The sequence below is a fragment of the Quercus lobata genome, chromosome 2 (genome assembly GCF_001633185.2).
Source record: "Quercus lobata isolate SW786 chromosome 2, ValleyOak3.0 Primary Assembly, whole genome shotgun sequence".
Lineage (NCBI taxonomy): Eukaryota > Viridiplantae > Streptophyta > Magnoliopsida > Fagales > Fagaceae > Quercus > Quercus lobata.
In genome coordinates, this window is record NC_044905.1 from 86,515,961 (window position 1) to 86,539,872 (window position 23,912).

Here is a 23,912-nt window from a genome sequence, read left to right on the forward strand (position 1 = left end):
AAAAAAAAAAGGTTCACTCATACAACTCACTGCGCATGCTTCATTCTTTTCTTCACTTGAAAGTCACAACTCCATAGGCCGTTATGAAGGTCAAGCTTATCGATGACAACCATCATAATCTCTTTATAGTTTTTCTTTCTTTTCACCCATTCTATACTTGAAAGTAAGGCGGCTGAGTTAGTAATAGTGAATTATATATATATATATATATATATAGACACACACAAACACACTAGTATTATTTGTGTGCGATACATGCATGGCTTAATGTAGATTCATATGTAAGCTAATTTTTTTAAATAATTAAAATAAAATAATTAAATAAATATTAATAATAAATTAGAAAATAAGTAAATAATTTTAATAAAAAAATTGCTTTAAGTTCTAATTGTTTAAGAGTTTGGACTTTATCAATGTTTATCTATTTTTATATTTGAAAATTCTCTTTGTGCTTTGTCTTAATTTCTTAATATGAGATATTGAATAAGTTTGATCATTCTTATTTGGGTTATGTTTAATCTATGCTCTAACTAGCATAAACAATAATAAACGAAATAGTACATCAATACAAATTTTTTCCCAGTAATAGTCTAATTAAAGAAAATCAACACACTCACAAATTAAATATAATAACCAAAACCCAAAATCAAAACATAAACAAAAGAGTTCAAAATTTGAGAATATAAAAAATAAAAATAAAAACATACATAAGAGAATCAAGAACTCAAATGGGTGCCCTTTGTTTTACTTCTTTATAGAAAACTTCATTTAGCATAATATCCTGCACACAAATTCAGAAGTAAAGAAAAATAAGTAAAATGAATTGATTAGATTAAAACATAATACTTAAGTTGCATCTTGGGGGAAAAAGTGAAAAAAAAAAAATACAGCAACATGGGGTGAATTGTGTGGGATTTAATTATAAGAATGACTTTATTGGTTAAAACTGAAAAGAAATTATATCGAAAAGCCATGGATTAATATATATATGTATATATATATTTGAAAATTTTGATAATAGATTATTAGTTGGTAGAATTTAAATTTCTAATACTATTTTTTGAGAAAAAAATTCTAATACTTAGATGATAAAGTTTTATTTAAATTGAATTATTGTTAAATCTTATCCCTTAGTCAAGAATTTTGTAGCTTAATATCTTAATAAAATATTAAGAGGTAATTACATTCCCTTCCCTTGAAGTTTGGGGGAATAACAATCCACCCCAAACCTGAAGGAAAAAATACTGCACTGTCTTGAGATTTGGAAAAAATTAACACTCCTCCCTTTCTGTCTATATTAGTAATGAAGTATTCTAAATTTTTATAAGAATTTCATTACAAAAGTTTAACTAGGGTTAGTGAAAAAAAAAAAACTGATAAATTTAGAATGAAATTGCAAAAATTTTCAAGCACCAAAACACTTGCAATGACAAATCTCTTGATAACCCGTTGAAAAAAGAAAAAGACAAAAGTAAAATTCATACTTAATATTTTAAAATATGCTTTAATTAAAAATTAAAAACAATGATTTTTAATTTTGAAATTGAGGATGATTTTTGAAACCCGCCCTTAAGCAAATGGTAGGTTAGTAAACAACATTTTTAATATTAATTTAACAAAATTTGGTCAATTGGATGTCAAGAGGGAGAAATTGTTTTTTCTTTTTAGGTTTTGGGTAGTGTTATTCTCCCAAATCTCAAGGGAAGGAAGTGTAATTACCCCAAATATTAATTTAATAAGATACAACTTGATGAAAAAAAAAAAAAAAAAAAAACCAAAAACTTAAGTTTTTTTTTTTTTTTTTTGAGAAACAAGATTTTCATAAATATTTAAATCAAGATAGCCTTATCGGCCTGAAGTATATGAAGAATAGGTGATGGAACATCCTCCATCTACACGACATAATTTGGAAAATTAATTGACACTCTAACCAAATTGTGAGCTACCTTATTGCCGTCTCTCTTAGTATGAGAGTATAGCAATTTTCAGAAAAAACCAGAAAATAAATTTGCATCTTTTGCCAGCTGCTTATATACAGACAAACCTGTGTTGACTTCTGTCAGAGCAAACATAGGCCAATCCTACTTCCATCCCAAATTGCAAAGCACGAACAGCTGCCATTGCTTCAACTTCAGCTACCTGATACACCTGTGACAGTTGTTGAGCTAGAGACGCAATCATCAGCCCTTCACTATTTCAGATGATAACACCTATGCTTGATTTATTTTCCTGAGGAAATACAGTGCCATTGTAATTGATTTTGAAACAATCTAATGAAGGGAGATTTAAGTTTAGAAAATTTTGATGATAGACTTTTAGTTTTATTTAAATTAAACATTTGTTAAATGTTATCCCTTAATTTGAGGAAATATATCATCACAAATAATATAAAATTAATTTAATAATTAGTTGTTCTTAAAATGTTGATAATAGACTTTTAGTTGAAATAAAAGTCAAAAGGATTTTTTTTTTTTTTTTAAAGAAAGAAAATGTGGGTTGTTATCAGCATTTAAGTTTAGAATTTTTTATAATAGACTTTTAGTTTGAATAGAATTTAAATTTGTTGAAATATTTAAGTTAAGAAATTTTTGATAATAAAATTTTAGTTTGAATATAATTTAAATTTGTTGAAATCTAAATGTATAAAAATAATTTACTAATTAGTTGTTCTTAAAATATTTATAATAGACTTTTAGTTGGAGTAGAAGTCAAAGCATGGGTTTTATTTATTTATTTTTTGGAGAAAGAAAATGTTGGTTATAGTTTGGGATTTAAGTTTAGAATTTTTTATAATATACTTTTAGTTTGAATAGAATTTAAATTTTTTTAAATTTAAATGTTAAAATTTTACTTAAATTAAACAGTTGTTAAAACACCTATGCTTGATTTATTTTCCTGAGGAAATAAAGTGCCATCGTAATTGATTTTGAAACAATCTGATCGAGGGAGATTTAAGTTTAGAAAATTTTGATGATTGACTTTTAGTTTTATTTAAATTAAACAATTGTTAAATGTTATCCCTTAATTTGAGGAAATATATCATCACAAATAATATAAAATTAATTTAATAATTAGTTGTTCTTAAAATGTTGATAATAGACTTTTAGTTGGTGTAGAAGTCAAAAGGATTTTTTTTTTTTTTAAGAAAGAAAATGTGGGTTGTTGTCAGCATTTAAGTTTAGGATTTTTTATAATAGACTTTTAGTTTGAATAGAATTTAAATTAGTTGAAATATTTAAGTTAAGAAATTTTTGATAATAGACTTTTAGTTTGAATATAATTTAAATTTGTTGAAGTTTAAATGTATAAAAATAATTTACTAATTAGTTTTTCTTAAAATATTTATAATAGACTTTTAGTTGGAGTAGAAGTCAAAGCGTGGAGTGTTTTTTTTTTTTTTTTTTTTTGAGAAAAAAACCTTAGGTTATTGTTTGGGATTTATGTTTAGAATTTTTTATAATATACTTTTAGTTTGAATAGAATTTAAATTTGTTTAAATTTAAATGACAAAGTTTTACTTAAATTAAACAGTTGTTAAATATTATCCCTTAATTTAAGGAAATATATCCTAACAAATAATATAAAATTAATTTACTAATTAGTAATATTAGTTACTTGGCGCAACCATGGTTAAAGTGAAAACACAATATCAAATTCAAATCTATTTGACGTTGAAGATTTTATAATAAGTTGATAACACAAATTAGCATTTGACTTGTAACAATCACCAATTCTGCTAACTTAGGCTCCGTTTGAGTGTTCATAAGGGAATTGAATTGAATGATTATTAAAGGAATGAAATGGAATTGAATGAAATGGAATGGATTTAGTAGAGAAAGGAATGGAATAGAATTTAAAAATCTTGTTTGGATGTTATAAAATAAAGGAATGGAATGGAATGTAAGAGCATTTGCAGCAGTGAAGCTAAATAGCTATAATGCTATTTTAGCTCCACCAAAACACAAAAAACCTCTTACAGCAGTGGAGCCATACTTAAAAATTTTAGATGAATTACTACAGTGCACATCTATCTATAGATGTGCACTGTAGCTTGGAGCAAAAAAAAAAAAAAAATATATATATATATATATATTCACAGCCGGTACAACTTTTCTCCTTTTTTTTTTTTTTTTTTTTTTTTTTTTTTCACTCTCTCTCGGTCAGAGCACTCATTCACTCTCTCAAGCTCACTGTCATCGCCGGCCCATCCACCTCAAGCTCACTCCGGTACAACTTGCTTCTTTTTTTTTTTTTTTTTTTTTTTTTTTTTTTTTTTTTTCAAATCCGGTCTCATTCACTCTCTCTATTTCACTGTCAGCTCTCATCTCAAGCCTCTCAAGCTCACTCTCTCAACAACGCCGGCCTGACCATCGTCAACGTCGCTGCCATCGTCAAGTTCAGACCCACGCCGCCGATTTGCCTTGACGCACTTCTCTTCCTCCGATCCACTTCAGGTCAGTCTCTGTCTTCTTCATGTGGATGCTTTGGGTTTTTGATTTGGGTATACTCTTCCGCCAATCCACTTTGGGTTTTTGATTTGGATCCACTTCATGTGGATGTCTCTGTTTTTTATTTTTGATATATGATTTTTTATTGTTGTTCTAGATTATTGGCTTGGTGATTTTGGTAGATTATTTTGGTAGATTGATGATGATTATGATTTGGTAAGTGTGAGTGATGATGATGATGATTAATGTTCTTAATGGATGAATACGGTAGTTTCTCATTGATGATGATGATGATGATGATTATGGATTTTGTGATATGGATTTTGTAAGATGGTGTGCTCTGATTTGGGTGGATTTTGTTGGATATGTTTGTTGCACAAAACTAGAAACAGAGCACACATTTTTTGTGGTCATTTTAATGGGAAATTGTTAGTTTGGTTTGAGTTTTGATATAAATGTACGTTTGGGAATTTTTTTTTGTGCAGGGAAGTTTTGAGTTTTGATATGCATAATCATGTTCTATTGATATAATTCTAAGAATTTTAAGTTTTGATATAAATGTAAGTTTGGGAATTTTCTGTGTGCAGGGAAGTTTAGAAGAGTCCGTGGCGGTATTTTAGAATTTTCTATGACAACGGTGGCGGTAGAAGAGTCGGCGGTGGCGGCGGAAGTGGTGGTGGCGGCGACGGTAGCGGTGGCGGTTGCAGGTGGTTGTAATTGTTATTTATTGTAGTGGATATATTATTTTATTATAGTGGATATATTATTTTATTGTGTTGAAAACTAAAATAGATCCACTGCTGCAGCATGTGTGTAGGTAAAATAGATAAAGTAACTTTTGGTGGAGCTAAAAAGCTAATATTTTAGCTCCACTGCTGCAAATGCTCTAAGTAACATCGTTTGGAAGTGACATTGGAAGGAATGGAATGAAATCATTTTATAATAACATTACTATTATACCTCTCATTTTAAAGAACGTAAAAAATAATCAATGAGAACTTATAATTGCTTTGAAATGTTTAGTATTTAGTGGATGATGTGAAACTAGTTAGCCACAATTGGGTATGTGTTAGATTATTGAATTACAATATAGTTTTGTCAAAGTGAATAGATTGCATCACGCTAATCAATAATTTAATCGATGAAGATAATGGCATGAAATAGGTTACAATATGAGATTAACATTATCTCTCAAAAACATTTATCCTAAAATATATTTGTACTAAACTACTATCAAATATAAATTATATGCATGTGTGCGCGCCAAAAATGAGGCTGATGGGCTGGGCTTCACTTGGGCTCACAATCTATTTGTGATGCGGGCTTTGGATTTCCTAACTTGGGTAGTTACCAACACAAAGACCCAACGAAGCAACTTCTCCTTAAGAGTTCCCCTACTTCTACTGCTGTTATTCTCCTGTTGCTCTCTTGCTCCTATTCTCAGATTTCTCTGGAACCTCTCAATAACCCCCTCTTCTCCCTTATCTTCTCATATTTATAGCTAAGAGTTAGTGGGGAGTTATGATTACTCTTGCGGTTAGTGGTAAGGGAGGTCCAATGTCGTTATTGTTAAGTGGATGTTTAGTTGGGAGTGAGGTGTGGTGAGAGTAGCATTGGAACTGGCTCCCCACTTCAGAAGGGATATTCGGCAAAGGTTTTTCCTAGGGAAATACTGGTGTAACTGAGGTATAGTGTCCCCGAGTAATCATGCTCCGGTTCGAGGGGTACCTTGCTGCGTAGATCCTAGGTTACGAGCTACTATGAATATGCATTATAACTGTTCGCTCAATGGGTTTTGAGCCGGGCGTAATGTCATGAGGCTCGGGCCAATAGCCTTGGTAGGCCTAGGGTCCAGTTTTGGGCAAGAGGGTTGTGTCCGTGGGCCATATTATAAAGTTGGAGTTCAAGGCCCAAGGCCCAAATGGGTCTGGGGGTTCCGTGCCGTACATTAGCCCCCCTTGATTCGTGCTCGGTCCTCGGGGATGAATCAAGGAATTTAAGAGGCAATAACTATTCGAGAAGCTCAATGGGCAGATATTGGACGGTTGAGAAACCCATTAATGCACCCTCAAAAGGTGCGTTGCGTTTGACTGTTGGTTCAGCCATCATCTTTGTCTGACAATTCGTGAACCAAGGCGGTGCGTGTGTGGCAGTTAAGATGGGGATTCGTAGCGTTTCCCACTTCTCGATTATTAAATGCCATTTATTCCCCCTTTGGCCACTATAAATAGCCATCTCTGAGTCTCTCCTTCACTTTTGCATTCCTCATTCTTCAAACTTTCACTTTGCCGAGCATACACTCTTTGTGCGTTCATCTTTTAGCCCAGAACATCCTTCTTCCTTAGAGCCCGTAGTAAGTACCCTCTTCCTTTCCTTCCATTTTGTTCTATTTCTTTATGTTCTTTCGTAATCATAGTTCTAGGAATCCTAGCTTAGAGAATGAGCAACTCCTATCTCCTTTCCTCAGAAGCCGCTTTGGCTACCTTTAGGGCTGCCTACAACGTCCCTGAGGATGTTGATATCGCCTACTGTCATGAGGGCGATATTGACATCCAAAGGCGCCGTGGTGTAAATACAGTTTTCTTTCCCTTGATGGCAATTCTTGAGGGTGGGATTAGGTTCCCCATTAACCCCCTCGTCATAGGTACCCTTATATTTTACGGTCTATGTCCCGATCAACTCCCCCATAACTTTTACCTAGTGGTGAGTTGCGTCAATAGATTGAACCAGTTGTTCGGGTTGTAACTGAATTACCATGACATCAATTTCATGTATACTTTGTGCGGCAATATCGATTCGGATTATTACTTAAAAACCAGAAACATGAGGGTACGGCTCATTTCATGCCTGCCTGACTCAAATAGGAACTCAGTTGGAGAGTTTGTACGGGTGAGCGGCAACTTGTTTGTCGAGGAGCTCCCTTGCTTGTTCTCACTGAGCGATATTGGTTGATTTCGAACATACTTTATTAACATGATTTTATTAATTTATTAATTTTGATTTGATTAAGTAATTACTAACCAGTTTTTGTGCTGCTCTCGTGCAGAGAGCAAAAGGTTTAAGAAGGATCTTAGAGTAGTGCATGTTTGGGACCTAAATTTTGTGCTTAGGTCAGAAATTTTTGTACATTGGGACGGACAACTCTGAGCATCCCATTTAATCCTCAGCGTTGATCCCGTGTATTCCACTTGGCAAGCATTCAGACAAGCTTTATTAGTTAACAGTCCCCTCCTTTCATACATCGACGTATGACACGCGAATTTCCTTCCTCCAAGGTTTACAGGAGGTAAAGCTCATGACCTTGGTCCACAGTACACTTGTTTGGATGAACTTGCACCCATACAGGACGAGTTGGCTGAACGCGTGTCTCAATGCCGCCGAGAACAGATACATGTGCCGATTCAGCCGGAAGTCCTCGTTCAACTTGAGGTCTAAGTAGAACCCGATGCTCCTTTTGAACCTGAGGCTCCCGCTTAAGAAGCCGAGGAAGCAACCATTGAATCAGTTAGCTCTTTAGAAACCGAATCTTATCAGGGTCATGACATTGTGACAAGGAAGACGATGACGATCAGTCGTTTTGTGCCCGGCACCAGGCCAGCCGCGTAACAGTAAGAACCGCAAGGCCGAGATCCACCACCTCCTCCCCCTCCTTCAGGCCGTTCCCAGAAGAGGCAGCATACGGCTGAGTAGAGACATGCTAGCATGGGTGACGTGCTCGCGAGAACTCCTCCCCGACCATTGGCGGGTATCGTCATCCGGGAGCTAACGGTCCAAACTAGGATGAACGTGGCGTCTACTTCTCGGGCCGCGGCAGAATGGCAACCTACCTTCCAGCTTGACGGTAAACCTTTTCCTGCGTCCGCCAGTGTAAGAGTATGGGATAAGGGCCAAGGGGGTCGTGTTACCCAGAGTTTGGTGCATGACCTCTTTTTGCCCGAGGATATACACGCTTTTGAGGACAGGACGGACAAGTCATTAGGCAGGCGGTTGCAATGGCACACTATAGCAGTAATCTCTTGTCCCTTGGTTTTCTATTTGTTTTCACACATTCATATTCTTTTCATTTTCATACTCATCATTATTGCTTTATCCCGTGCAACTGACTCATATCATTGATGGGAGGCTGAAGGAGCTTTTCGAAGACCTTGAGCAGGAAAAAGCTCTTAAGGACATCGCCGAGGCTATAGCGAAAGAAAAAGTGAAAGCTACTAGGACTGCGAAGAAAAAGGTTGCTGCGGCCAAGAAGACTAGGGCTTTGGCAGAGAGCAAGTCTGCAAAACTGGAGGTGCAGCTGGGTGGTACCGAGCTCAAGTTGGCGGAGGCTCGGAGTCTGAACACCGTTCTAGCAGAAGAGTTGGCTAATCTGAAGGCAGCCTTAGAAGCTTGTGAAGACAAGTGGTACAATGAGGGTTTTGCTGATGCCGACAATTCTGCAGAGCCGGTCGTCCGTCAAGCCCAGAAGCTTGGGTTCGAGTATGGGTGGTTGGCTGCCCTGCAAGCTATGGAGGTACCTGAGGATTCTCCTTTAAGGAACCCTAACCAAATCCCTTTCCCGAATCTTCCAACTATCGTGTAGAACACCCCTGGTGCAATTAATGAGGAAGAGACTACTAGTATGAGGGAGTTGGTGGAGGCAATTGACTCCCATGTGGAGCCGATTGACTGGGAAGCCACCAACAACCCCGATGTTGGTGATCAGCCTGGTGGAAATGTTCAGCCACCTCTTGCAGCCTAGCAGCCTCCTGAGGACGTTGCCCAACTCCAGTCCGCAAACCCTTCAGCTTGATTCCAGAACTACTTTTTATTCTTCTTTAACTTAAGTAACTTCTTTATTCAGCTTACCTACATCACCGGATTGTATTGATGGAATAATTATTTTTCCGGGTTTAATTTTCCTACCGTCATCGGGTTGTGGTGACAAAACATTGTTTTAACCTTTATTTGCTTGCTTTAGTCATGTTTACAAATGTTTGCTGCTATCTTTTCTGTTAGGTTTTTCGATTGTCTTTCTGTTTTATAAATATGCACGTATTCCAAATGATCGGGAGGTTTAACCCCGTGATTGAAACTACTTTCTCAACTCGTCAAAAGGTCAGGTAATTGTCGGCCATTCAAGGTGGCTCGGACCAGCATGGACGGGATCACTTGTATTTAGAAAGAATTGGCTCCTCGGCGGTAATAATCAAATTTGATATAAGTTGATAGTTTTTGAGAAAGGTTCCCACCTACTCGGTGATGAAAATCGAACTGAGGATAGTTTTCTGTCCTTAGAATAATTTTAGTGTAAGGTTTCCACTTGTTCGGTGATGAAAATCGAATTGAGGACAAGTTTCTATCCTTACGATAATTTTAGTGCAAGGTTTCCACCTGCTTGGTGATGAAAATCGAACCGAGAGCAGGTTTCTGGATAATTTTAGTGCAAGGTTTCCACCTGCTTGGTGATGAAAATCGAACCAAGAGCAGGTTTTTGTCAGAATAATTTTAGTGCAAGGTTTCCACCTGCTCGGTGATGAAAATCAAACCGAAGACAGGTTTTTGTCCTTAGGATAATTTTAGTGCAAAATTTCCACCTACTCAGTGATGAAAATCAAACCGAGGACAAGTTTCTGTCCTTAGGATAATTTTAGTGCAAGGTTTCCACCTATTCAGTGATGAAAATCAAATCAAGGGCAGGTTTTTGTCAAAATAATTTTAGTGCAAGGTTTCCAGCTGCTCGGTGATGAAAATCGAACCGAGGACAGGTTTCTGTTCTTAGGATAATTTTAATGCAAGGTTTCCATCTGCACCGTGATGAAAATCGAACTGAGGATAGATTCTGTCCTTAGGATAATTTTAGTACAAGGTTTCCACCTGCTCAGTGATGAAAATCAAACCGAGGATATGTTTCTGTCCCTGGGAGAATTTAATACGAGATTTCCCACGTGTGTCCACCGGAGTTTAATGAGTTAATAACGATAAAATCATAAGTAGTGATGCACCTGCATGGATAAATATCATCATCATATTAGCTAACAAAATGTACATTTAAGATCTAATTGAATTCACACCCCCATGTACAGATGATCAGTGATAAAACCTTTTCAGATTATGAACATTCCATGGTCGGGGAAGCGGTCTCTCGCTTAAGTCCTTCAAATAGTACGCTTCTGCACCCGTAATGGCAGTAACTCTGTAGGACCCTTCCCAGGTCGGGGCTAGCTTCCAGCCATTCGTATCCCACATATTTTCTACTACGCCCCGGTTATATCGCCAGGCAAGTTTTTGTTGATACTCCGCTAGCCGTATAGTCGCTGCTTCTCAGTGTTCTTCCAGTAAATCCAAATGTTCTACCAACAATCTATCATTTTGGGAGGGGATAAATCCGCCAACCCATGCACTGCATAAATTTACCTTGGCCGGTATTACAGCTTCTGCTCCATACGTGAGACAGAACGGAGTTTCCCTAGTAGACCTTCTAGGAGTTGTTTGGTATGCCCACAAAACATAGGGTAGTTCCTTGGCCCACCTACCTTTTGCACCATTTAACCTTTTCTTCAATCCGTTCACGATTGCCTTGTTGGTGACTTCTGCTTGGCCATTGCTCTGAGGATATGCCGGGGTGGAGTACTTGTTCTTGATGCTGAGACTGCTGCAAAACTCACGAAAGACTTTGCTATCGAATTGCAATCTATTATCAAACATAGGAGAGTTTGGCACCCCAAACCTCGTAACTATATTCTTCCACATGAACTTCCTAACATCCACATCTCGAATATTGGCTAATGCCTCTGCCTCCGCCCACTTGGTGAAGTAATCAACAGCTACCAATACAAACCTCCTATTGCCTGTGGCCTGGGAAAACGGGCCGAGAATATCCAGCCCCCATTGTGCAAAAGGCCAAGCGCTACTTACCAGGTTCAGATGGCCTGCTGGTTGGTGGATCAAGGGGCGTGTTTTTGGCACCGTTCACATTTCCGTACATACTCGGCTACATCTTTCTGCATCTGAGGCCACCAGAACCCCTGAGTCATTACTCGGTGTGCTAATGAGCGTCCCTCCACATGACTGCCACACACCTTATCATGTAGCTCGACCAAGAGTTCATTGACTTTCTCAAGGTGCAAGCACAAAAGGTACGGCCCCTCGAAAGACCTCCGGTACAGCTTGCGATCTGTTGACAACCAGTACCGAGCAGCTACTTGGTGAACCTTATTGGCTTCCATCTCATCATCTGGGACTCGATCCTTGGCTAAGAAATAAATGATCGGGTCCATCTAACATGGCTCGGTCGTTGAAATCACTACAACTCCAACGCCAACTACCGTATTAATGCTCGGCTCCGCTATGAGCTCTACTTTGATTAACTGAGGCACATCCTCCGTCATTGATGATGCCAACATGGCTAGAGAGTCAGCACGTCTGTTTTTTCCTTGGGTAACTTGGGCCAACTTTGCTGTAAAAAACTCACTCATGATTTACTTTACTACTCGTAAGTACTCTTTCATTCGAGAATCTCAGGCTTCAAAACTGCCCTACACTTGGCAGACAACCAGTAGAGAATCTGAATAAATCTCCACATCCCGGGTACCCATACCCAAAATGGTTCTTAATTCGGTAAGTAAGGTCTCGTACTCAGCTTCGTTGTTAGAGGCCTTGAACCCCAACCTAAAAGAATGCTCTAACTGTATTCCTTCTGGGGTGATAATGACAGTCTCGGCACCAGCTCCCACAACATTTGATGCACCGTCTACAAATACCTTCCATGGGCGACATTCCACATGACAAACCATCTCCCCTTTGTTTCTAGAGGAAAACTCTATAACAAAATCAGCAAGAACTTGGCCCTTCATCAAACTTCTCGGCCTATACCTTATATCAAAGGATCCAAGCCGGGTCCCCTATTTAGCTATCCGACCCGTAAAGTTGGACCTTTTCAATAATGACTACAAAGGATACTTGATCAAGATGTAGACAGTATGAGCTTGGAAATAGTGAGACAACTTCCTCGTAGCGTATACTAGTGCTAACACCAATTTTTCCAAGGGTAAATACCTTGTCTCGGCATCAACCAAGATCTTATTGATGTAATACATAGGCTGTTGTACTCCTTGATCCCTTAATAGCACGGCACTCATAACATGATCAGACACCGAGAGGTACATGAATAAGTCTTCCCCAGGTTTTGGGGCTGTTAACATGGGTGCCCGCATCAAATACTTCTTTAAATCCTAAAAAGCTCTTTCACATTCTTCATTCCACTGAAACCCCTTTCACTTCCTCAAAAGTTGGTAGAATGGACGACAACGATGGGCAAACTTAAAAATGAATCAATTAAGGGCATCTAACATTCTAGTCAACACTTGCACTTCCTTCGGATTGCACATCGGCTTGAGGCGTTGCACGGCTTCAATCTGATTGGGGTTGACTTCTATCCCATGGTTAGTGATCAGATAACCTAGGAACTTGCCAGTCTCCACCTCGAAAGCACACTTGTCTGCGTTCAGGCGTAACTTATGTTACCAAGGAACTTCAAACACCCCCTGGAGATCTTCTATATACCGCGTTTCTTGTTTACTTTTTACCACCGTGTTGTCGATGTACACCTCAACCATACGCCCAATCTTGTCCCGAAACATTCTAGTCATCATACGTTGATATGTTGCCCCGACATTCTTTAACCCGAAGGGCATCACGGTGTAATGGTAGTTTGCATCAAGAGAGATGAATGTCGTCTTCTCCTGTTCCTTGGCAACTAGGACGATCTGATGATAACCCTGAAAAGCATCCAAGAAACTCATCCTCGGGTGCCCACAGGTGGCATCGACCAATTGATCTATCTTTGGCATAGGGAACGGGTCCTTTAGGCATGCTCGGTTCAAATTCATGAAATCTACACAAACTCTCCATTTGCTATTCTTCTTCTTAACCATCACGGTATTCGCCAGCCATTCCGGGAAGAAGATTTCCTTGATTGTCCCGGACTTTTTTAACCTTCCGACCTCCTATCTCACCTCCTCAACGTGCTCCTTCGCCGATCTTCTTGGCCTTTGCTTGTTTGGAGGAAATGATGGGTTTACGTTAAGCTTGTGAACAATGAACTCGGGATCAACCTCAGGCACCTCATACGAGCTCCAGGCAAACACATCTACATTATGTATAAGAAATAACAGTGCTTCTACCTTTTCCCCGTCCTTCATATTTGCCCTTATCTAAAAATACCAGTCAACATCTGGTGGTATCTTTACTCTGATTAATTCCTCAGCACAACTAGCCCCCATTCTCTTTTGGGGCTTCTGTAATTGCTATAAAGGAATCTCCTCGGTGGTTTCATTTTGTTTAGCCTGCTTGTACTTCCAATCGACTACGGCCATTAAACATTGCCTGATTGCTTGCTGACTTTCCCTTACTATAGCAATGCCCTGCTCGGTGCAGAATTTAACCTTCACATGCAGGGTGGAGGGAACTGCCCTCATCGCATAGATCCACGACCTTCCTAGAATAGCCATATAAGGAGAAAATGAAGCGATAACTACAAAAGCCACTGTCACTTCCTTTCCTTTCATATTCACGAGAAGTGATATTTGCCCCTTGGGAATCACCACCTGACCATCAAAACCAACCAGGGGTGTATCGTATTTTGAGAGGTCCTTCTTCTTCAGTCTGAGCCCTCTAAACAATTCTGGATACATCACATCGGCCCCACTTCCCTGGTCCACCATTACCCTCTTTACTATAAAACTCTTTATATGGGCTGTCACCACCAATGCATCAACGTGTGGCTGAATCGTTCCTTCTAAATCATCATCGTTAAAAGCAATGGGCTCCTGAGCAACTTTTAGCCTCTTCTCGGGTGGCTGCTTGCCCGAGCCATTTTCCACGGGAACTACGGTAAGCAATCCTCTTCTCCCGGCCATTGCAGTACCCCTTAGGGTAGCGTGGATAACCTCGATCACTCCTAATGGGGGCGGGAGAGGGTTCCCCCTTTGCTGAGTACCTTGCTCGGCATCCCTATTCCCTGTATCCGCCACAAACTCCTTCAAATATCCCGCCTTCACCAATTGCCCAAGATGATCCTTTAACACCCGTCACGGCTCGGTGGTATGCCCTTTATCCTTGTGATAGGTACAGTACAAATTCTGATTCCTGCGAGACAAGTCACCCCCTATCTTGTTCGGCCATCTGAACTACGGCTCGTTCTTGATCCGGTCTACAATTTTGTGTACTGGCTCCTTAAACGTCACGTTCACCTCCCGTAGTTGCAACTTAGGCCCTTACATCCTTAAATCCCTTCGAGGCCTTGGCTGAAACCCATTCTATAGAGGACGATTCACTATCAGGGCCTTACCCTTACTTTGCAGTCGATCATCCTCCAGGCGTTTTTATTCCTCAATACGCCTCATGAGCTGCCTTATATCCTTGGGAGGCTTCCTTGTCAGTGACTCCCGTAGCTCGAAGTCCTCAGGCAGCCCCATCCTAAAGGTGCTTGCAGTGATCTTCTCGTTGCCCCCACCGATCTCATTGTAAAACTCTCAATATTGACTAGCATAATTGCGAAGGGTTTCTTCGATCCTCATCTTTATGGATAGTAATGCATCCACTGGTTGTGGTACCCGGCTACAAGTTACAAACCGGACACCAAATTCTTGGATCAACTCGGCAAAACTATGAATCGAACCCTTTTGTAACCCATTAAATTGTCTCAAAGTAGTGGGCTTAAGGCTTGAGGAAAATACCTTGCACATCAGCGTGTCATTGTGAGTATACAGAGACATCATCTAGATATAATGGCTGACGTGCTTCACCGGGTCCGTTTTCCTATTGTAGGAATTGAACGGTGGGCGCGTAAATCTACTCAGCATTTGGGCCCGTTCAATGTTGTCCAAGAACGACGACTGAGTAGCTTTGCATAAGGCACGGCTCATAGCATCCATGGTGGCGTTACGGGGCCGTTCGTTCTTCTGGGGAATCCAAACCCCGGTCTGCATACTCCTGTGAATGTGAACGGTCCCGACGTTTACGGGACTCTTGTGAATGTGAATGGTGTCGACGTCGACGGGATTCCCGTGTATGCGAATGATCCTGACGTCGACGGGAACTAGACCGACTAGACCCTGGCTTATGATGATTTTTCCCATTATCAGATCTCCCTTCTTAGTTATCTCGATCCCTTCTTTGGTGCCCACCCCTTACTTCCAACTTCAGGTCTCTTACCAATCTGCGAAACCGCTCAAGTTCCTCGTCTCTCTTGTCAAATCGCCTGTACCTTGAAGCACCGGAAATAGTCTGATGGGTTTGGTATGACCCCTTTCCGAGGCTGGACCGCTCTTCTTCTTGTTCACGATTCCTATCTTCACGCCTCTTATGCCTTTGCTCTTGCTAGGTGGATCCCCGAGAAGATCCCACCGAACCACTTTTGGTGTAACTCCCTAAGCGTCTTTCAAACATTTTCCGGAGCTTGTGTCTTAGTTGAACCATGGCTTTGTAAAAGATTCCCACAGACGGCACCAATTGTGCGCGCCAAAAATGAGGCTGATGGGCTGGGCCTCACTTGGGCTCACAATCTATTTTTGATGTGGGTTTTGGATTTCCTAGCTTGGGTAGTTCCTAACACAGAGACCCAATGAAGGAACTTCTCCTTAAGAGTTCCCCTACTCCCACTATTGTTATTCTCCCGTTGCTCTCTTGCTCCTATTCACAGATTTCTCTGGAACCTCTCAACAACCCTTTCTTCTTTTTTATCTTCTCATATTTATAACCAAGAGTTAGTGGGGAGTTATGATTACTCTTGCGGTTAGTGGTAGGGGAGGTGCAATGTCGTTATTGCTAAGTGGATGAGTTGGGAGTGGGGTGTGGTTAGAGTGGCATTGGAACTGGCTCCTCACTTCAGAAGGGATATTCAGCAAAGGTTTTTCCTAGGGCGATACCGGTGTAACCGAGGTATAATGTCCCCGAGTAATCATGCTTCGGTTCGAGGTGTACCTTATCAGGTAGGTCCTAGGTTACGAGTTACTATGAACATGCATTATAACGGATCGCTCCGTGGGTTTTGGGCTAGGCGTAATGTCATGAGGCCTGGGCCCATGGCCTTGGTAGGCCCAGGGTCCAGTTTTGGGCAAGAGGGTTGGGCCCGTGGGTTGTATCGTAAAGTTGGAGTTCAAGGCCCAAGGCCCAAATGGGTCTGGGGGTTCCGTGCTGTATAGCATGATATGTTTACCTTCAAATATGAGTTGAACCTACTACTTTGTAGTATTTAAAGTGGCACTTGGGTTCCGTCAAATTGTCGAAGGAATTGATCCTCTAACATAATTATTAATCTTAACATGTTATGAAAATGATGACTAATGGTCTCACCGGAATGACAAAAAAAGAAGGACATTGTACGAGTCGTCACATGATGTGATAGCATGTGAAGAAACTTGCCAACTTGCTTTTCAACCGTGGCATGCTGTGTGTCTTGAAGAGCACCATCTCTCTGCAAAATGTCACACAAACCTTGAAAAACTTGTGGACCCATGCGTATTACATCATAGCATTTTTCACTATTCCTAAGTCAAGACATTATTTCATCACGAACTTTTTGTCTTTCTATGGTTAATTGTGTAGTAACGTGGGGAACACATCTTCTTTTTAGTTGTTGCCTTCAATGGATAATGTAACACAAATAACGACATGCAGCATAAACCAAGGCTAGTTTCCGCATAAAGTCTGAAAAAATTATGGTCTTAAATACCTCATCATTCAAATCCATCTAAGTAAAAGAATAGTTATGTTATCAGCCTAACTTAGAAAATTATGGGCACATGTTCTAAAAAAATAGTTACATTATTAGTCTAACTAATTATGAATGTGTTACAACTAATCTAAAAATAAAACCGTTAAACTATAAACATTAATTTTGTTTGGGATTCAAAGTGTTAAATTATAACATTATCTCTCAAAGTACACGCACATTAATGTTTTTGAGAGATAAACTGTAACACTATCCCTTAAAGTACCCTTAAAGTACATTATCTATTATAGTACATGTACACTAGCAATTATCTATTATAGTACACGTACACAAGCAGAATACATATAGTTGAGAAAAAAATCAATGAAAGCAAAACAATTGAAACAATTGAAAAACTTTTTAATAGTAACTAAATCAATGAAATCAAAACAATTGAAAAACTCACACTTGGGTATGGTTGGTTGTGATTAGCAGCAGCGTGAGAAAGAAGGAGCAGCAAAGAGAGAGCAAAAATATTGGTACGACTGGTTGAGAATAAAAGGGCTAAGATTCAAGGGGTAATTTAGGAATTTCAATAAAATTTTCATTAAACCTAAATTCATTTCCTTCTATTTCTCCCAATTTGGGGGGAACAAAAATTTGAGATTTTGAGGGCTTAGAAGGGAATGAGTATTCCCTCTTAACCATTCCATTCCCTCCCACCTAAACTCGCAAATAAGGGAATGAACTTTCCATTTCCTTCGTTAAAACTCCCAAACAAGAGGGAGGGAAAAATATTTTAAAAATATTCTTTTCATTCCATTCTATTCCCTTCTCCCAAACGGAGCCTTAGGCTTCGCTTGGGAGTTCATAAGGGAATGAAATGGAATGGAATGAGATGGTCATAAGGGAATGGAATAGAATGTATTTAAGTAAGGGAAATGAATGGAAAAGAATGGAATGGAATGGAATTAAGTAACCTTGATTGGATGTTTTAAAATTAAGGAATTGAAAGGAATGCAAATGAATGGAATGTAAGTAATCTTGTTTGGGAGTAATATGGAGAGAATGGAATGGAATCATTTTATGACAATATTACTATTAGACCTCTATTTTAAAATAAAGGGTTGAATATATAGGGGTATTTTTGGAGTTTTAGTAAAAAAATCATTAAATCTAATACTATTCCCTCTCATTCCTCCCAATTTCAGAGGGAATGAAAATTTGAGGTTTTAAGGGAATAGAGAGGAATGAGTGTTCTCTCCTACCTATTCCATTCCCTCTCACTTAAACTCCCAAACAAGGGAATGGACTTTCTATTTCCTCCATTAAATCTCCCAAACAAGAGAAGGAAAGAATATTCTAAAATTATTCTTTTTATTCCTTTCCATTCCATTCTATTCCTTCCTCCCAAGTGGAGGCGAGGGCAATAGTGGAATAAGGGTTTAGGGAGTTCTGAAGCACATAAACTTCAACAATAAATTTAATCAACACCAACATAACGTATAACCATAATCACCAAATTATTTAAGTGGCTTGTCACTAGTCAGTACCATATTTTATTGATGGTTCAATCAAAATCTAGTAAGTATTTAAGGTGTTCATCAAAAAAAAAAAAAAAAGTAAGTATTTAAGAGGTTTCTCCTTAATACACCCAATTATATAATGTAATGGTACGAGATTGATATGCCGGGGATGTTTTAACAACGTAATTGACGCTGAAATTTTGACTGGACAATATGTGGGTACACACGTTTTTTTGCCAAGAATTCCTTTGAAGACAATAGAAAATGTACACCTACCATTTGTAATGATTAGACGACAATTTCCCATACGTTTGAGCTTTGCACTTACAATAAACAAAGCGCAAGGTCAAACAATTCCAACTGTTGGAATTTATCTTCCTGATCATGTTTTTAGTCATGACCAATATGTGGCGTTGTCAATGGGAGTCTCCCAATCCACCACAAAACTATTAGTGCAAAAAGGAAGAATACTTGAGGAGGAAGGTGTTCACACAAGAAATATTGTGTATAAAGATGTTTTGTTCCCTTCATCATAGGTATTAATTAACAATTGAAAAGAACTGTCTTACATATAGATTTATTTTAATAATTTACAAATTTTAATGGTTATGCTATCTTCGTTTTAATATTTCATTTCTTGAAGTTTTTTATATACACAATTAATTGGTAACAGGAAGGATGCCCAACTCAAATGTGAGGATTGAGTCCACTAATGGAGTGCATGCTGTTCCTACTGCTCATTGGGAGAAGTGGAAGGATGATCAATCAATATTGAACATGGAGGCCATTGATAACAAGGTATATTTCTTTTTAATGATATCTTTAATCAACATCCCTTTCTATTGTTTTATCAAAATTAATATTAAAAATGTCATGCTTCGTATGGGTTAAGTTCGAAAATTACAAATTTATTCACTTGGTTGGGGATTCACTGTTCAAGCTGACAAGAAAGAGCTTTGGAAAGAAGTGAAACGAGTTTTAGAGTCACAAGAATTGGAAAGGTGTGTTACGCTATTTTTTAAAATAGGAGAATAACTAATTGATAATCTTAATATACAAACATTTTTTTTCATCATTTTGAAGTTCCAAGAACAAAGACAAACAAAAAATCATTGTCAAGAGCAATGAGGTTTCCAACATCCATAAGAATAAAGACAAAGGAAAAATGAAGGACGATGTGATCTCTAACACTCATGCCAACAGAGACAAATAGAGAATGAAAATCAAGGACAATGTGGTTTCCAACATCCAAGAGCAAAAAAAGATACGAAGAAAAAAACCAAGAACGATGCAATCTTCAACACCCAAAACAGTAAAGACAAACAGAAAATGAGAATCAAGGACAATGCAATAATAAAACAGGTACAAATCATTACCACATCTACCTTTTTTATTTATTTTTTATTAACTTCATTACATAGTTTTTATATAATTTTTTTTTTTAAAAATGTGGAAATTAAATGATAGTTCTTCAAGTCCCAAGCTGAAGTAAACCATTTCACATACATGGAGCTATGCAATATCATCACAAGGTCAGTTCAAATATTTCATCTTACAAGTTTATGTTTGATGTTTATTGTGGTTATCATTATTATGTACGTTTTAAAGTCTCTATTAATAACACAAACTAACACATTTTGTGTCGTAGGTTCATGGCAAATATTGCTGGAAAGCAATTGGATGTGAAACAAATAGCACTGCCCCACCAACTTCTCCACCGTAGCCGGCATAATATTAATAAGTTCACCTATTCCATGTTTCAGATGTAGTGCATTATTTTACAGTTTTACTTGATGTAAATATTTCAGTTTTCTACATTGATCCATCAACTTCTTCATAATAGTTTTTGTAAAGGTCATCACATGCATTTTGTAAATAGTTTTATTGTTACAATTTTATTTTGCATTTTCAATATATGCACTATTTGTAAGATTTATTTAGAGGATCTTTTTTTTCTCCTCCCCCAGGCCTTGTTTGGGAGGAGGGAATGGAATGGAATGGAAAGGAATAAAAAGAATAATTTTAGAATATTCTTCCCTTCCCTTTGTTTGGGAGTTTTAATGGAGGGAATGGAAAGTTCATTCTCTTGTTTGGGAGTTTAAGTAGAAGGGAATGGAATGAGTAGGAGGGAACACTCATTCCTCTTTATTCCCTTAAAACCTCAAATTTTCATTCCCCCCAAAATTGGGAGGAATGGGAGGGAATGAAATTAGATTTAATGATTTTTTTACTAAAACTCCCAAAATACCCCTGTATATTCAATTATTTATTTTAAAATAAAGGTCTAATAGTAATATTGTTATAAAATGAATTCATTCCATTCCCTCCATGTTGCTCCCAAACAAAATTACTTACATTTCATTCCTTTCCATTCCTTCATTTTAAAACATCCAATCAAGGTTACTTAATTCCATTCCATTCCATTCTTTTCCATTCCTTTCTCTTGCTTAAATACATTCCATTCCATTCCGTTCCTTTCCATTCCCTTATGATAATTTTATTCCATTCCATTCCCTTCTCTTATGAACTCTCAAACGGAGCCTGAAGGTTAATACTAAATTATTGCATCATCTTCCAATCAATAACACGTTGATTACTACATAAAAAAAAAAGTTGGCAAAAATGGATAATAATTACTCAGAGGCTCTTTTATTTTTGGGTAAGAGTTAATTTAGAGTATTTATTATAATTTGGGATTACTATATTTTTCAAAAAAACCTAAGGATGTGATGAGTGTCATGTGTGGAGAAATAATTTTCCAATCACACTCCTAGATTTTTTTGTGCTGAAAAATTATTGTGATTGGAAAATTATTTCTCTACACATGACACTCATCACACTCCTAGGTTTTTTTGGAAAATGTAGTAATCCCAAATTATAATAAATGCTCTAAATTAAATCTTACCTAAAAAATAAAAGAGCCTCTAATGCGCGTGCTCAGAAGCTAGTATAGATTAAAATAGTAGCAGATTTCAGTTAATTTAACTAATAAAGTTTTTTGTTTTTAAAGTTGAAATTTTATCATATGATGATGAGTGTTACCTCTACAACATTAATTTAAACTCAATACTAATATTACTTTTTTTTGCACTTTCTCAAAAAAAAAAAACTTTTATGTATTTAAACTTACCACTGAAATGACCTTTTTACCTTGTAATAATTCAGTTAAATTTTGTCATGTTACAAATTTCACTTTACACCCACTTCAATATCATCATATCATATATATTGCACTCACTAATTAATCGCTCAGAAAGATTTTTTTTCTTTCATTTTTGAGCCTAATTGTGTAGGGGACCATTTTCTAGTGAAAACGAATATCATTGTTCTTCAATCTTCATCGAATTATCAAAGCTTTTTTTTTTTTTTTTTTCTTTAGGATGGAAAATTGGAAATCAAAGCTTCTTTTTAGTGTTTGTAAAAGGGATCTCTAGGATATCTTTTTTTCATATACAAATTAGTAAGGCTAAGAAAATAGCAACCTTTTTTTTTTTTAATAATATTAAAGGCAAACGATATCATTTCTGCCATATGTCTAGAAGCCTAGAACATCATGAAAACTGAAAAGAGAAACCGTGCCGGTTATCATTTGTTGGAATTGGTCCAGATATACTCTCTGCTGGCACACCAGCCATGAAATTCCAATCTCCAACTATACTTAATTAATAGTTGTGACAATTGAAAAACTTTTACAATGTGAAATGTGACATTTTGGCATAGTTTGGGTTCAAACCTTAATAATTGATGGTAATAAATATATATGGTCTGTTTGGATATGACTTATTGCTGAAAACTGAAAACACTATAGCAAAATAATTTTTAAATATATGAATAGTGTCGTGGGATCTAGTTTTAAAGTTAAATTTGCATTTTTCCTAAGTTGCGGGTCCCATAAACAGTGCCCATGAACCCACAGAATTGAAACGCAAACGCAATTGATAGTGCAAAACGCGCTATCCAAACTCACACATATGCTCCTCAGCTTTGTTTTAGAGGAAAACCAGAGAGGTATGGATTGCAATTATTTAAGGAATATGTAGTGGTGGCTTTAGGAATTTTGTTTAGGGAGGTCATTAAAAAATTTTAATAAAAAAAGAACTTAAATATATCGAGTTACCGACAAAAAAAAAAAAAAAAATTAATACATGAAGTTTTACAATTTCCTTCTACAAGTATTCAAAATTTGAATTGTTATATGATAGTTTATTATAAGTATTTATTGTCAATGTGGGTAGTTATGAGCCTATAATCACTTTATTTTGTTAAGTTTATCTAACATTTTTATTTTTATGCAATTTTTATAATCTATTTGTTATTATTTTTATAAAAATATTTTAAACTAAATGACTAAATTAAACTCATTGGCTTTGTATTAATTATTGGCGTACATAACCACACTCATTCATACATAAAATTATACACTAATGTCTACTTAACCAATCAAATGCTTGGACAATCACTAACTTTACGTTTTTTTTTTTTTTTTTTTTTAATTTTACCAACTTTATAACAAAAATTTATTATAACATGATAACAATACACACATGTAAACAAACCATACCTATTTCCTAATTATTAAATTATATATATTTATATTATAATGTACATACAAACATTCACACACATCATAATTCACACAAATAATATTATAATAAAAAGTAATACACACAATCAATATTATAATAAAAAGTAATACACACAATCAATATTAGACACACTCATACACATAATATAAATTTATAAAAAATATTGACACTTACAATTCACAAACACTTACTTTTTATTCTTAGAGTTGGAAATACTTGTAATAAGGGTGTGTAAAATTTAAGTCAAGATGTGTAAATATATTTTTAAGAAAAAAAATTATAGTATTAAACTATTTTTTTTTTATTATATATATAATACTTTTTTTGGGAAGTCAGGGGGTCCATTTGAACCCCTGAGAATAGTGTAGCACCGCCCATGGGAATATGGAGCTTTTTGTCAAAGTTTGTGGATCAATGATCTTGTGAATTTAAAATATTGGCGGTCCACTGTCTATGTGTCCATCTCATCTATCATTTATCTCCTCAGAGACGAGGAAGATTGCTACAAAATTTTGAAAAGCTCAATTTTTCTTCCCTCTAAATATTAAATTATGAACGAGACGGCTAAGATATGTCTGCTCCATCCTCTCAAAAAAAGGTATGTTTGCTCCATTTGTCAAACTACGATGTAGATAGCGGCAAAATTCAAATTCTGAAGTTGCTT

The 23,912-nt window shown here is 37.0% G+C and overlaps 1 protein-coding gene across 1 annotated transcript; it reads right to left on the minus strand.

The window, feature by feature from the left end:
* Nucleotides 1–13,729: 13,729 nt before the first annotated feature.
* LOC115973225 lies at nt 13,730–14,341 on the minus strand. The gene has a single exon (XM_031093470.1). It carries the CDS (start codon nt 14,339–14,341, stop codon nt 13,730–13,732), a length of 612 nt encoding a protein of 203 aa, XP_030949330.1.
* Between the last annotated feature and the right edge of the window lie 9,571 nt (nt 14,342–23,912).

Coding starts and splice junctions, on each gene's coding strand:
- LOC115973225 (XM_031093470.1), bottom strand. CDS start 14,341: ATGGCCGGGAGAAGAGGATTGCTTACCGTAGTTCCCGTGGAAAATGGC.